This window comes from Zootoca vivipara, chromosome 10 (genome assembly GCF_963506605.1).
Source record: "Zootoca vivipara chromosome 10, rZooViv1.1, whole genome shotgun sequence".
NCBI classification, from domain to species: Eukaryota; Metazoa; Chordata; class Lepidosauria; order Squamata; family Lacertidae; genus Zootoca; species Zootoca vivipara.
The window spans coordinates 48,556,775-48,573,353 of NC_083285.1; the positions used below are offsets into that span (position 1 = coordinate 48,556,775).

The following is a 16,579-nucleotide window of genomic DNA, read 5'->3' on the forward strand; positions in this document are numbered from 1 at the left end:
CCTTGTGATAAACTTATTTTCAGCAAATGTTGAACAAGATATTAGTCATGCCGTTTTTCTGGTTTCATTTTCTTAGTCTATCCACTTCACTGAGTAATTGGCTTTATTTTCCCCCGCCTCTAAAATCCATTATCGCTGCTTTAGAATTTGTAGGGAGGAAATGAGGTCATTTGGCACAAAGACAGAGTTTTCAAAGCCAGGCAAATTGTATTACTTTCAACAATAAAGCGAGACCACAAGCGCCATGGTATTTGCAGGATCTTTAATATCAACTGGATGCCGCTCCAGTCTCCATGCAGTGCAAGATTCCAAGGGCTTGTGTTTCCTTTTGGGAACGAGACGCAGCAGAGAATGTGGTATCTTCAGGATATATGGTTTACTTGCACATATACACAACCTGAACCTGATGGAGGGGATGACAGCATCAACACCCCAAAATGGTCTTCTTCCTCCCATGGACACGGCCTTAGATTCAGACAGAAATCACACATCATGTTCTTTCTCTCCAGCTTGCCACTTTTCTTTACATCTCTCTCACATCCACGTACCAAACTCTACTCTAAACTCTGGCTTTTATCTGTTGAGGGCCTTCCCCCCCCCCCCGTCCCCTTTAAAAGCTCATCACCCAGGCTAACACCTCGCAGGAAGCTAGCTTGGCTTGACCAGATGTGAGCACTTGCTGAATCCAGAGATTAATTAGAGGGGTCTGGCACCCACAAACGCGTAACGCTACCTTACAAAATATTCACATTTATATTTCAAATTCCTCAGTTTGCTGGTTTTAAATCGAATTAAGGTATGCTATTCAAACTTCTCTGATCCTATTGAATTAATCTTTAAGGAACTTTTAAGATGCAATCTGAGTTTTTGGTTATAATTTTTCAGATGTGCCAGGGGACTGGATGTCCTGGGACACTCAGCACATAGACATTGTACCTATCTTTAAAAGGGGTGTGGGGAAAAGATCCAGATTATAGATTGTTGGTCAGCTGGTCTTTATAACTGGAAAGCTTTGAGGACAAATAATTAAGGAAGCATTTGGAAAAGAACACGGTCATTAAACACAGTCGTTACAAAGAACTAGCATGATCTTCTCAAAAACAAGCCAGGCTAGGGTTTACCTTTACAGTATTTGGATAGCTACTAGCTTAGTAGGAAAAAAAGCTTATATGGATGTAGTATGTATTGATTTCAGCAAGGCTTCCACAAGGCCCTCCATTATATTCTTTCTGATGCCTGTAAAATGCTTGTTAGACAATGTTACTGCTAGAATGAGCTGTTCTTCTACATCAGTGCGATCCGCTAAACCAATGGCAGCGAGAAAGGCCATGATACCTCTTTTTCTTTCAAGTCCAACTGAGATATCAAAGCAGATTAGCTACTCAGTTACAGTCTTTGGCAAGGGTGTACCCACCATGGGGCAAGTTAGGGCAGCTGCCCTACTCTAGAAGCAGGGCTGGTGGGCAGAGGCGGAGCACAGCCCGGCGGAACGCGAGTTCGCCATTCCCGCCGCGCCGCGCCGCACCCTCCCTCCAGCTCCCCGGCGCGCCCTCAGGCAAGGCCAAGCGCGGCGGGGAACCAGGGAGCGCGGCGCGGTGGGCGGGAACGCCGAACTCGCGCTCCACTGGGCTGGGCTCCGCCTCCGCCCACCAGCCCTGCTGCTAGGGAGGGGCACAGCCCGGCGGAGCGCGAGTTCGCCGTTCCCGCCCGCCGCGCTGCGCCCTCCCTCCAGCTCCCCGTCGCGCCCTCTGGCAAGGCCAAGCGCGGCGGGGAACCAGAGAGCGCGGCGCGGCGGGCGGGAACGCTGAACTCGCGCTCCGCTGGGCTGGGCTCCGCCTCCGCCCACCAGCCCTGCTTCTAGGGAGGGGCACAGCCCGGCGGAGCGCGAGTTCGCCGTTCCCGCCCACTTTGTGGCCCCTCCCCTTCTGTGCATTGGCCCCTCCCCTTGCCCCCCCCTAGTTTTGATCCTGGGTACGCCCATGGTCTTTGGGCTTTTGATATGCTAGTTATGTAATACTGGCAAGGGGAACAACAGCTCTATGTATTCAGCTATGATATGTCATGACTTATTATTGGAATGTTTCTGTACTGTTGGTGGTACTGATACTGGGGAAATATATATTAGATACTGAACTGATTTTGGCTTTATTAGCTACTGAGATTCATGAATATAAAGTATGGTATATTCTGCCTTTGGTAATATCTAGATAGAAAACCCTTTCCCAGAAATGTAATTTTGTGTCACTATTTTTAAAACATTTATTTTATTGTTGTTGTTTTAAATATATATATATATCTATTTTATGTTTTCCATTTGTCAAATAGCATTGGGAAGTGTTCAAAAACATTACTGAAGTTTTCATTTTGGTTCCTGCACTACTTGGTTTGAAAGGGAATTTGGAAATGACTTTGGCATCCCGACTGTCAACAGCTGTAAGTATATGAAGCATTATAAGGCTGGGGTATTGATATTAGTGGTTTCTTGTTACACAGGGACATCTGCAACATTTGTTGAGATCAGCATCCACCATCAATAATCATAGGCAAGTTACAGTTGAAAAGTGAATAGACCTAGTGCATTGCACCCAGTCTTTTGTCAGGTTGGTTGGAGGAAGTCAGGTGGCATCAATCTTTTTCTTATCCTCACATATCTCTATATGCATAGTTATTCAAAATGTGCATTTAATTAATAAAATATTCTGCAGTTCTTTAGTTCGAAAGGTACAGTGTTAAAATATTTTTGGGGTTGTCTGCTTACTTCTATACAAGAATTTAATGATTTTAAAATTGTGCAAAACAAGTAAACAAGTATAATAATAATAATAATAATAATAATAATAATAATAATAATAATAATAAAAATATTTATACCCCGCCCCTCTGGCTGGGTTTCCCCAGCCACTCTGGGCGGCTTTCAACAGAAAAATAAAATACAATAATCTATTAAACATTAAAAGCCTCCCTAAACAGGGCTGCCTTCAGATGTCTTCTAAAAATCTGGTAGCTGTTTTTCTCTTTGACATCTGATGGGAGGGCGTTCCACAGGGCGGGTGCCACTACCGAGAAGGCCCTCTGCCTGGTTCCATGTAACTTGGCTTCTCGCAACGAGGGAACCGCCCGAAGGCCCTCAGCTCTGGACCTCAGTGTCCGGGCAGAACGATGGGGGTGGAGACGCTCCTTCATCATTTAAGCATAAATCTGCCTTTAAACATTTCAAACAATAAGAATATAGAGAGAGACTTAAAGGGAAGCTTCTGAACAGTCAAACAGCCGGAACAGTATCACGAGGGGGAGAATAGCATATTATAATTAGCATAATTTTCATATAATTCCTATGAACCAGCTGCTGCCAAACAAATAAAAAAACTGCAATTCTACATTCACTTACCTGAGGGTAAGCCCCATTGAACTCAATGGGACTTACTTTTGAATAGGCCTGTATACTATTGTCATGTTATCCTATAGAGTATTCTCATTCTGAAGTTTTCTATTTTTCATTTCTGTATTTTTAACCTGCCATCTCCTCCTGCTTGAAGAGCCTTGATAAGTGAAAGCATTGTTACAGTTATTATTAACATATTATAACCTACAATTATAAATAAATATTTTTACAGTTCACAAAAGATTCTAGTTTTGATACCCATTTCATAAATGATCATGCTAATAATGCTACTTTAAATACAAAGCAGTTTTTGACAAGATACGGTACACAGACAGTACGTAGCTCTCCACTCCCCTAGCACTTTTGGATTGACAGTCGGTTAAATTGCTTCCATTTTAAAGAAACATGTACACGACTGATATACTTCTTGAAATTAAATGATGTTATAGCACACAAAATGTTCGTGGTAGAAAGCGATAGTTGAACTCTACAAATTACTACCAAGGCGATATTTTTCACTTAGTTAAAAACACTTTTTGTGCTTTTTACAGGTAAATGTTGGAAAAATGGATTCACCCATTGAGAAGTGGAATTTAATAATTGGTAATTTGGCCTTAAAACAGGTAAGCATTCATAAAAACGTTAAAAAGTCATTGCAGATTAACACATTGTCATAGATACAAGATGTCATGGACTGGTTTGGATGCAGAGGAATGGTGGGAGGATCCAGCTTGGGCAACCCCAAGGGAAGAAGGCTCAGAGCCCAGGGACTGGTGATGGGATGACAATGAGTGGTCAAAGGGAGAAGACTGGGAGGAGGAGCTGCCAGAAGCTGAAGAAGTAACAAGGCTTAGTGAGCTGGGGGAGTCTGTGACAGAGAGGGATCTAGAATCAGAGGCAGAAGCTGAAGCTGAAGCAGGTGGGGGGGGGAGGCCAAGAGGTATAGTTGAGTCCAGCAGGTGAGGGGTCACAGATATCACTCCACATTTATTATGCTATTTTTGTGATACACAAATAACACATGGGAAAACTTGATATACTTACAGTGGAACCTCGGTTTACGAACACAATTGGTTCCAGAAGTCTGTTCATAAACCGAAGTGTTCGTAAACCGAAGTGAACTTTCCCATTGAAAGTAATGGGAAGTTGATTAATCCGTTCTAGACGAGGAAAAACACCCCCTAGAACGGATTAACCGCTTTGCTCCGATGCCTTCGCGGAGGCTGGGGAGCGTTTCCGCTACTGGGCTGCAGCCGCGAAAGCGGTCCCCGGCCTCCGCAAAGATATCGGAGCAAAGCCCCAGCCTCCGGAAGGCATCGGAGCTGGGACTTCGCTCCGATGCCTTTGCGGAGGCGGTCCCCGGCCTCCGCAAAGGCATCTGAGCGAAGTCCCGGCTCCGATGCCTTCCGGAGGCCGGGGAGCGTTTCCGCGACTGGGCTGTGCAGCCGCGAAAGCAGTCCCCGGCTACCGAAAGCCGGGGACCGCTTTCGCGGCTGCACAGCCCAGTTGCGGAAACGCTCCCCGGCCTCTGGAAGGCATCGGAGCGAAGTCCCGGCTCCGATGCCTTCCGGAGGCTGGGGAGCGTCGCGAAAGTGCTCCCCGGCCTCCGCAAAGATATCGGAGCGAAGTCGCTCCGATGCCTTTGCGGAGGCCGGGGAGCACTTTCGCGACTGGGCTGTGCAGCTGCGAAAGCGGTCCCTGGCTTCCGGTTGCCGGGGACCGCTTTCGCGGCTGCACAGCCCAGTCGCGGAAACGCTCCCCGGCCTCTGGAAGGCATCGGAGCCGGGACTTCGCTCCGATGCCTTTGCGGAGGCCGGGGAGAGTCGTGAAAGTGCTCCCCGGCCTCCGCAAAGGCATCGTAGCGAAGCCGCTCCGATGCCTTCCGGAGGCCGGGGAGCGTTTCCGCGACTGGGCTGTGCAGCCGCGAAAGCGGTCCCCGGCTTCCGGTAGCCGGGGACTGCTTTCGCGGCTGCACAGCCTAGTCGCGGAAACGCTCCCCGGCCTCCGGAAGGCATCAGAGCCGGGACTTCGCTCCGATGCCTTTGCGGAGGCTGGGGAGCCGCGAAAGCGGTCCCCGGCCTCCGCAAAGGCATCGGAGCGAAGTCCCGGCTCCGATGCCTTCCGGAGGCTGGGGCTTTGCTCTGATGCCTTTGCGGAGGCCGGGGACCGCTTTCGCAGCTGCAGCCCAGTCGCGGAAACGCTCCCCGGCCTCCGCAAAGGCATCGGAGCAAAGCCCAGCCTCCCCGAAGGTATCCGACGCTCCGATGCCTTTGGGGAGGTTTGGCCTTCGCTCCGATGCCTTCGGGGAGGCCGGGCCTTCGCTGCGGGCCTCCAGGAGGCATCGGAGCGAAGGCCCGGCCTCCCCGAAGGCATCGGGCGCTCAGTAGACCTCCGGCACCTCGGTTTACTAACTTCCGGGTTAGGATAGTTCGTAAACCGAAAGTTCGTAAACCGAGGTGTTCGTAAACCGAGGTACCACTGTACTTGTATAACATTATTCTTGTTTATAAAACTCAGTAAAAAGAAAAAAGAAATCAACAAATGCTATAATGAAGCAGTTGGCTGTACACACGGCAGTTCTGTCCTCGCCCATTTTGGAAGCTGACGCTGAGGAGATTGGTTTTAGAACAAAGAGCCCATCTCTCATGGGTGTTCTACCATGATCTTGGCAGTTGCTTGGATTCCCTGATCATTTGTAAATGTTTTGTACAGCAGAATGTTTATACAAAGGCAATTCTTGTGATGCAAATTCAGTTTTCATTTTCATCTTCACTTCTTTAGGTGCAAGCAACTGTAGTTGGCTTCTTGGCAGCCGTGGCAGCCGTTATATTGGGCTGGATTCCTGAAGGCAAATACCGCCTTGATCACTCAGTCCTCTTGTGTTCTAGCAGTGTAGCAACAGCCTTCATAGCATCGCTTTTACAGGGTAAAAGAAATATTATGTTATGAAAAGTATTTAAATACAAAAACAATTCTAATAAACAACAGTTTTGCAGCGTAAACGAGGGATATTGTTTAGATGAATAGTCAGTTTTATTCCACCTGTGTTCTAGCCAGCCAGAAATAGAATAGAAATTAAGGTATTTTCCAGAGACTGCTTAACTTGCACTTAATAATTGGATTTATATATATTTAAAAAACCTATTGAGTGTTAGTCAAGTAAAGTCTGGTCTTTACAAAATTATCTCATGTGTTTGTTAAGTTGTGGATTGTTGATGGAAACATTTGAATGAGGTAATAATAACTACAAATCCAGCTCAAATTGTGCAAACACGCATTCTGGAATTTACACCATTTAATTTTTAGTGATTGTAAAAAAAGAGCAAGTATTCATGCTCTAATAAGCAGAGCTGCTTTTAACATGATGGTGAGAAGCATGTAAATTAAATAGGAGCACTGCACTAAGCTGGGGAGAAAAACCCCAAGGTTTTTTTTTATTTGATCACTTCTTAAAGTTTTCCATTCTTACAATTGCAGCCTGAGATTGATAAACTTTCTGCTTCTATTGGCTCTAGGAATAATAATGGTTGGAGTGATCGTTGGGTCAAAGAAGACTGGCATAAATCCTGACAATGTTGCAACACCCATTGCAGCGAGCTTTGGAGACCTTATCACTCTTGCCATACTTGCTTGGATAAGTCAGGGTCTTTATGATTGCCTTGGTGAGTAAATGCGGTGCTTTTGAAAGGCAAACATCTCCCAACAGGCAGATTATTTGCACATGTGAACAATATGCTGAATATCCACCCCCCCACACACCCCTGCTGGCTTTCTACCTGCATATTTGTTGTTGTTTATTGAGTTAGTTTGGTTGGGAGCTTGCAATTCATTAGGTCACAAAGGAGGCAGGCAGCGTCGTCTGCCTTGGCCTCTTCGCTCTACTGCTGAACTCACCTGCTGAACTCACCTGTTACTTTGGCTTGATGCTTTGGCTCAGAGCTTTTGTTCTAAAGTTTAAAGATTGCAGTTTACGCTTAATCCTTATCACACAATGCTTTATCTTACTACGGGAACAGAAAGGGTTATTATTCGATCCGTAGCATTGTACAGGGCACACAACTATCTGGAGAAAACAACAACAACAACAACAACAACAACAACAACAACAACAACAGCTGTAAGACAGTCTTTACATTCAGTTTTTATTACCATAATTTTTTTTAAAAAAAACCTCTGTAGTTATTATTTTATTAGTATCAACCAGGAAATCAGATGTTCAGTATTCTCCTGAGGTTATACGAGATGTAACATGCTATTCCAATGACCTCTGATTTGATAAAATATAGGTTGCTTTGAAAACCAAAGTTAAAAGTTTGTGCACATTCAGTAAAAGTGCTGGCAATTATTAACTCTCTTCACATTTACCTGCGGACTAATTTGGGAACTGAGTGGCAATTCTGTAGTTAAAAATTATGGTTTTCATGTGCCAGTGTTTAAAGATAGCATTCTTGTAACTTTACACACTTTTTTGATGGAGTATTGTTTCGTTATACGATTTTGACTTTTACGATTTTATTACCATAATTGATATTTGTGCAGCATCCCACATGCAGAGCATGTGTATGAAGATAATCACATGGAGGAACTTAGCCATTCTTTGTAACTAGGCAAAAGGCCTCTTCCCGCCCCCTTGTCTCCCCTTTGCTCCCCTTGCCACCCCACAACTTCTCCCTGCCTTTTAGCCCAGACCCTTTTAAACTGGGAGCTCTCTCTACTATTTGGAGTCAGATATTGCAATGTTGATTGGAAGATGCAGAGGAAAAGTGTTTAGCATTGGGTAATCCCGATTACCCAAGCGTGGCCTAATGCGTGCAGATACAGGAGAAAAGAAAACGCACATTAGATATGGTAGATTAGGAAGAGCGGCTGCATAGCAAAGCAAATTGATTGTAAGCAATACAAACCAAAATGCAGGCAGCGTAAGCGCTGCAGTGAAATATATTTAGTGCAGTACATTATTTTTCTGTTGGATCCTAATTTGTAGCTCCCCGTAATGCTCCACTTGCTCTATTATGCCAATTAAGAGTTTGTCTAAAGTGGAAAAAATAAATATTCTTTGCAATTGTCAGGGTTAGCAGTTTGGAGACAAGGAGGTACCACACAGGCAAATAGTTCAGTGGGGAAGCAGGCAGAGCATCAAAGCAGGTAAGCAAGAGAGTACAAGAGGAGTACAGTCTGTGCCTAAGTATGAGTTGCTCAAACTGAGGAACTAGGCTACAGTGGAACCTCAGGTTACGTACCGTCCTCCTTACGAATGCTTCGGGGAACGAGCTCTGCTTACCCAGAAGTTGCGAACTTTGCCCCTAGTTGCGAACTTTGCCCCGGGATGCGAGCAGAAGTCACGTGGCAGTGGTGTGGCAGCAGCGGGAGGCCCCCATTAGCGAAAGTGTGCCTCATGTTAAGAATGGTTTCGGCTTAAGAACGGACCTCCGGAACGAATTAAGTTTGTAACTGGAGGTACCACTGTACAATCAGAAGCTTTGTTTACCATATTTATAGGCTACTCTAGAGCAGCGTTCCTTGGGCAATTCACAACAAGTGTAATAAGAATAGCATAAAATGCAGCACACAGACAAGTCACAGAGAGCAAAAAAGGAACCAGATTTAAAAGGCTGTGTGTGTGTGTGTGTGTGGAGATTTTGTCTGACACTGGAATGGGAACCACACCATTTCAGTTGTGCCAGGTGAGTCACTGGTAGACCACCACTGCTAAAAACACCTTCCATGCCCCAGACCTCAACTGACAGGAGGAATTCAGAGATGAGCCTCCAAAGCTTTCAAGGTTTGGTAGGTTTATGGTGGAAGCCTATTCCTGGGACAGATGGAACCCTTTAGACCAGGAGTGACTCACCAAAGCCCTCCAATTGTTACTGGACTCCATTCCCAACAGCCCTAGCCAGAATGGCCTGTGGTCAGGATGATGGAAGCTGCAGTCCAGAGTTAGCCACATGTGTTTGAGACTTGCCTTTCCTAGCCTCTACTGACCTACTAGCTATACAGCCGTTTTCTTGTCATTGCAGTAGCAGTACCGCAGGCTAGCAGTTCATTCCTCTGACAAAATGCCACAGTGCTTCGTAAAGTACCTTGGTCCTGGAGCGGAGGTCCTCTGTTTTGAGTCCCGGTGCCTTGTACCAACAAATATTTTCCATCCATCTATCGCGGCTGGCATTTGGAAAGCAAGTGCATGTTTCGTTGGGCTTGCTGCTCTGAAGCTGATAAGATAATTTTCTGAAAACGTTCTGTTCTGTGTAACTAGTTTGATTCCATTCTGGGCTAATGTTAGAATCCTTTTTTTCTTTTCTTTTTTGTGATAAAAGTATAAATCTGTGTGAATATCCCCTTGGAACACTAGAGGGCTCTATTGGGCTATAATTTGGACATCTTTTTGAAGCGATGGCTGTAGAAGTTTTACTTTGAGAATCAATGGAATTAACTACCAAGTTAAATGTGTCTTCGATTAGAGTCCACTTGAGGTTCCTTTGCTGGGCGCAGTGGGATGTAGACCTTCTAAGATTATGAGTCCTGAAGTCTTTCCCCCATAACCCACGGCCATTATTAATACATTTTGCCCTAAGACATTTCCTAGATACTTCTGCCCATCTCCTCTGCTTAGTCTTGCAAATCACTCCCATTGGATATTACCAGCTTCCAGCAGGAGAGATGAGGTGTGTGTATCTTTGTCTATGCTTGCTATAATCTGTAAAATAGTGGGTAAGAATGATGAAGACACAGCTCTTTATTCTAGCTCTGAATCCAGACTGAACAATAGCTTAGCCAAGTGGCTTATATAGTACTCAGTAACTTGCAACAGTAACAAACTTCCCCTAGCTACCCAATCCGTGAACAGCACTCTCAATCCTTCATTTGCATGTTGTGGACCTGAGTGAGAACTGCAGCCACAGTGGGCAGGGTAAGAACTGCAGCCACGTTGGCCAGAAAGAGTACTGCAGTTAACTTAATACATAACATAATCCTTGATCGATCTCTCTCTTCCTTCCTACAAGACCTACCTGGCCACAGGCTGTCCCACCAGGTCTGGGGACTATCAGCCAGCACTGCTAAAAGAGTGATTCTATGAGAGCAAAACAGGAAAACCTGAAAAGTGCTTGTCTGTGGCACATATTTTTCACATTGTCATTGATTTTAGTAGAAGCAGAGATTCCTGTGCAGAATATATTTGGGGAGGAAAACAACAGCCTTCCATGAATGCAAAGTAACATCTCTACCTTTACATTATGATAGGTAGTTGTATTCATTGAAGGGAATTAAATCACAAATATGGCCGTTTGATGTATCTTAGCCCTTGGGTTGTTGTAACTATTAATAAGATTGCTTACACACGTTGTTGCTGATACTGCTTCATACTTCTAGATCATTTATTCATGAACAAGGAATAGTTGCAATATTTCCCCCAACGGTACTTGGCGTTTGCTATCTCTGTTCTCTTCCCTTCTGTATATCCTAATATATCTCATTCAGGCTTCTTAACCTGTGATAAGTAGGTTTTTTGTAACTTCAAACTACTGTGGTGGTTGAAATCCGACAGTATAGAGCGGCCACTCAATTCTTCACTTCTCTCTCATATGCTTAGGCATAGCATATGCTTAACATACTTTGCTATTTCAGTATATAAGTGTGCACACTCCTTGAGTCCACTGCTGCAGTATTTTGGACTTTCTTAGCTCCATAAGGTGGGCAGGACGTGTATTTGTTCATATTTCCATGGCACACTGCAGAAATGGTGGTCAATGGCGATAAGGAGATGGGGAAGTTGTGGCATTCTGGAACTCCCAAAATATTTAGCTCTCTGGGGTCTCTCCTAGTTCTCTGGAGCGTGACAATAGGATTCACTTGCTTCCTCAGACCAAGAACCTTTTTGAGGCAATTGCACCTTCTTTTCTTCCCACAATGATTTTAAGCTTAATGGACTGCTTTGCTCCAGTGCCCAGCCTCTACATTGTGTTGCCTGGAAGGAGAGGAAGATTGCCATGGGCATCACTGCGGGCTCTGATGTCAAAACATTCATTCAAGTCCCTATCGTTTTTTTCCTGTGTTTCATTGCTGTTCTTTTATTCTCGCTAAATTGTGAACAGACCCAGCTGAGGTAAAATAATTCACTAGGACAGCACTGTTGTTATAGTATAATGTACAGTTATGCAAACGGGCTTGATTGTGGTTCAAAGGCCATATGGTGTTGGACAGGAATAAACTGGGCAATTGTGATGTGTGAGCTCATCTTCTTGCATAGTTAGAAAGAAGAGGCGCAGATGGAAGGTTGGGAGATTAAATAAAGAACCAAGCACATACTGCTTTTAAGACTTCTAAAAATACCAAAATAATTCTCTAGTACCTCTTATTGAAACAATTAATTTAGTTGTCACAGTGAACGGATGAGAATGGATTTGTGCAAAGTAAACAGGCAGTCCTTAACACCAGATATTCTCTTGGCCTTCTTTAATACTGAAATGCTTTGAGACTTATCCTTGTTATTACTAGAGCTAATTGCGTTCTAGCTTTGCTAGGGCTAAATTACAATTGTATGAACAATTGCACCCAGAATATTTCATATTTTTTAATTCTAAATTAACTTTACAAAAAAACTATGTTTAAAATACGATTGGTTTTAAAAGTTAACCATTCTATAATAAAAGCAGGACTTATTAATGCTTTAGGTTTGCCACTGGTGCATGTATCAAGCACGATCCCAAACTGCTGCTATCTTTAGGTCTCAACAAAGGACTAGAATGACTATTTGTAGAACAAATTGTTTGTGGCACAAATTGTAATTATTCAAACAGAAAATAAGATTCCTGAGACTGACACCCTAAGCCAGGCATCCCCAAACTGCGGCCCTCCAGATGTTTTTGGCCTACAACTCCCATGATCCCTAGCTAACAGGACCAGTGGTTGGGGAAGATGGGAATTGTAGTCCAAAACATCTGGAGGGCCGAAGTCTGGGGATGCCTGCCCTAAGCCAGGCTTCCTCAACCTCGGCCCTCCAGATGTTTTGAGGCTACAATTCCCATCATCCCTGACCACTGGTCCTGCTAGCTAGGGAACATGGGCCAAAAACATCTGGAGGGCCGAGGTTGAGGAAGCCTGCCCTAAGCTTGCTTTCTTGGAGTTGAGGCCTAACTGATAACAATGGGAATTTTCCCCAATAAATTTGTTTAGGTGTGAGGAGTAAAACAAAGGTTTGCAATCGACAGGTATTGTAGTGTATTATTTTCTCTAATATGGTATAAGAATAATATAGAAAACTGCAATAACAAATACCAATAAACATGCTGGGTTTTTTTTATTTATTGCAGAGAAATATTATTATATATCTCCTTTAGCTGGTGCCTTTTTCTTGGCTCTGACTCCTATGTGGATTGTAATTGCTGCTAAACACCCAGCTACAAGAACTGTCCTCTATTCAGGGTGGGAGCCTGTTATAACTGCTATGGTCATAAGCAGGTAAGTAAATTGCATTATAGCTGAGTACAGGATATATTTTTAAGGGACCCAACAATATGCAGAGCTTAACTGAAGTTAAGTACATTTATGTCCCACTGACTTCATTGGGAAAATTAAGCTGCACTTTATTGTATTATTATTATTATTATTATTTGAATTTATATCATGCCCTTCCTCCCCAAGGAGCCCAGGGTGCCAAACAGATACACAATTTCAAAGCAAAAACAAAGCAAACAGCATTCTGAAACAGCTAAAGCATTCTAAAAACAATTGCAATTAAAAACATTTAAAAGTACCACATTTTTCCGTGTATAAGACGCCCCCATGTATAAGATGACCCCTATTTTTAAAAACCCCAAATTAAGAAATTTAGTTGTTTAGCTTTTGGGGGTAGGTTGAGGAGGTCACTTCTGCCAATCACTCACCCACCTGCTCGCCACTGCCAATCGCTTGCCACAGCCACTGCCGATCGCACACCTCAACGCAGCCGCCAATTGTCTGCCCGCTCGCCACCACCAACAGCCCACCCACCCACTTGCCGCAGCCATCAATAGCCTGCCCGCCTTGCCACAGGTGCCAAGCGCCTGCCCAATCGCCACAGCCAATCGCTAGCAGGCCTTGCTGCAGCCACCAATTACCCACCCAATCGCTGCTTCCAATCTCCTGCTTGCTGCTGCCATTAATCTCAGCCCCCCCCTTCTGCATTTACTATCTGTGTTTAAGACGACACCCAATTTTTGCCTAATTTTTTTGAGCAAAAAGCACCGTCTTATACACGGTAAAAATACAGTTGTTACAATTTAAAACATTCTTGCATCCGATGATTTTGTGGTTGCTGGGCTCAATTTTCTTCAGAGACCAAACACCTAGGTAAACAAAAATGTGTTCAAATTCCTGAAAGTTAATAATGGTGGAGACAGGCACACCTCACAAGGAAAGGCATTTCATCTTGTCCATTTTAAATCCGTGGAACTTAAATGGATTATTTGTGGTTTTCATACCAACAAGTCTATAACTGCTGGCTTGCATGCTGGAACTGGTTTGTGGGCCAAACTTTGTTGTATTTTCAGGTCTGGGGGGAAGAATTTACAATAAATTATCATTATGTTACCGTAATGTTTTAAGTGATCCTTTATGCAGCTCTCCCACAAATCGATGAATTGTTTCTCTTCCAGGAATGCTAAGAATCCGCAATATTTTTGGTAGATCTATTTCTATAATTTCATAGAGCAAAAATATAATAAACCTCAGGCAGAAAGTAGAGTCATGTAGAGTTTCCAGAATAGTTTTTTTTAAATAACATTGTTCCTAGAATTGGAATTATTTTTAGCATTCTGTCTGACTGTGTTTCAAACTTGAACTTTCTTTTTCAGTATTGGTGGCCTTATTCTGGACACAACTGTATCTGATCCTAATTTGGTTGGGATTGTTGTTTATACTCCAGTAATCAATGGTAAGGCAGACACAGGATTTCTTAAAATTGCTGTGGCTCAATGCATGCTGGTGAGATAAAAGAATATTCTAGACTAAATTGAGACATAAGTGGGTGGGTATCTACTACTGTATGGTCACACTATAATTTTAGAGTAAAAACAGTTCCTGCTTTTGTGTTGCGACTCAGGAAAAGATAAATATACATTTAGACTGTGTGCGAGAATGATTTTTTTTTTAAAGCTATCATGGTTTATACATTTAGAACCCCCAAAACAGATTTTAAAATATTATCCCAGAAATGTACACTTGTATCCATGTAAAGATTTGTGTAGGTAGAAAGTGCCTTTAGTATCTTCATAATATTGTAACATTGCTACAGTCCAATGTGCCCCATCATAAACCTAAGCAATTATATTCCATTATTCCAAATCATTCATACAGATGAGATTATATACCATAACACCTTTCAGTTACAGTTTATTAGATAATATGTGATAGCATGAAAGAGCACAGCAGGGTAGTAGAATAGCTTTGCAAAGCGGTGGTGTTGAGTGAATGAAATAGTATTGATTATTATTTTTTTGTGTGCACATACATTTTAAAAGCATATGGAGAAGTATTTTGGAAACCTTCCAGTTATTTAAATGTAGATCTTCTTCGGAATCTTGGCAGTTAATGAATTCCGCAGGCCTCCAAGCAGCATTGCGTCAGTGCTTCAGAAGGTAAAAATGTTCGAAAGAACGTTTTGTCCAACTGACATTTGTTCATTCTTGGCTTCCAACTTGAAAGGGAATTGCCATCAATAAAAGATATTAGACTAGCCATGCCTCTTACTGGAAGCCCACTTCCTCAGACTGAAGACTCTGTGTTTGCACTGACCTCTTCCCACAGGATTAGCCTGTGCAATATATTAGCGTGGCAGAGCCCATCATTTTCCAGCTAGATTTCAACTTCCTTCTAGATTATCGGGGCCGCTCTGTGTTGAGTCCTCCTCCACCCCACTCTCTAATGTATAGCACAAAGTACCTTAGTGCCCTGATATCCTCAGTCCACTCCACTGTGCAAAACTGGCCTATGAAGGCAAGGAAACACTTAGCACAGTGATATCAAGTCATTATATAACATGCACTGTACTGCATTTTGGGGGCAGGGGAAGGAAATAACTTCAGGTGAAACTTGGAAAATTAGAATATCATCGAAAAGTGCATTTATTAAAAGGTGAAACCAATATATGAGATAGGTGCATGACTTGCAAAGCAAGATACGGTAGGTCAAGCCTTTATTTGTTGTAATTGTGATTATTTGTCATTAGATGGGTCAATTATAAATGGAATGTAATTAATGAAATGTAATGGCGATGTTTATTTTTGTATTATTGTAACTATTTGTTTTATTACTGTGGAATTTCCAAAAGAAAGCATTTGTAAAAATAAAAATAAAAATAATAAATAATAAGTTGCCTTACTGAAATAAATGCACTTTTCAATGATATTCTAATTTTCTGAGTTTCACCTGTTAGTCAGAGGCTGCCATTTTTCTACCCGGAGTTGTTCTTTTTTAGTGTTTTAGTGTTCAGTCTTGCCAGGCAGGTTCTGCTTAATGTGATGAATTAAAGCACACTTGGGCAGTCTGAGGAGTGATTTCTTCCCCCTCTCCTTTTGGAAGTTTCCCTTCCTTTTATTACTTCATGCACATTCTAGGTTTTTCTTTTTCTTTCCTCAAGGTAAGCCCACCAAAGGCTTACCTTTAAAAATCTGGATTTTAAAACTTGCTGCCTTAGGGACGCTTCACATTTTGCTGCCATTCTATTTGAGTGTTCAAGGTTTGTGTTTCTTAGCTGTCCTTTTCAGTGGCAAGTGTAGTAGCTTTCATTTAAACTCGAATTTATTGCCCATGTGCATAGCGCAGGAACTGTGGTTTTAAGAACACCGCCAACCATCTCAACCCTCTCACACAAAAATCACATCTTTGGCACCACTGAGTTTTCCTGCTATAGACTTTTAAAACATCTTAAAAGACTTGCAGTATTGTTGGGATATGTCATATTTTGAGGTGGAGAACCAAAGTAATATAAACAAACACAGTTATTTTTCTTTTCACTAAGGACTCCTAATAGTCTGATCTAGGACATAAGGGCAATGTCACAGAATGTCACTTCTCAGGTGCATTCCAGCCACATTACTTTCGAGAAAATATGCATAGCGTCAACCTATATGGCATCAATGGGGAACCTTCAGCCCATGGCCCCAATTCGGCCTGCCAGGCCCCTCAAAATCCCAATCGTGACATCATTTAACACCCACA

General features: G+C 43.1%; 1 protein-coding gene across 1 annotated transcript in view; it reads left to right on the forward strand.

Moving 5' to 3' along the window:
* Positions 1 to 16,579, forward strand: part of SLC41A2 (solute carrier family 41 member 2) — a 44,614-nt gene that overhangs the window by 9,526 nt on the left and 18,509 nt on the right. Inside the window, exons 3-8 of the mRNA XM_035127907.2 lie at positions 2,326 to 2,433; positions 3,934 to 4,005; positions 6,164 to 6,308; positions 6,898 to 7,044; positions 12,694 to 12,841; positions 14,215 to 14,294. Of these exons, the coding sequence (XP_034983798.1) occupies positions 2,326 to 2,433; positions 3,934 to 4,005; positions 6,164 to 6,308; positions 6,898 to 7,044; positions 12,694 to 12,841; positions 14,215 to 14,294 (700 nt within the window). The remainder of the gene's footprint in view (positions 1 to 2,325; positions 2,434 to 3,933; positions 4,006 to 6,163; positions 6,309 to 6,897; positions 7,045 to 12,693; positions 12,842 to 14,214; positions 14,295 to 16,579) is intronic.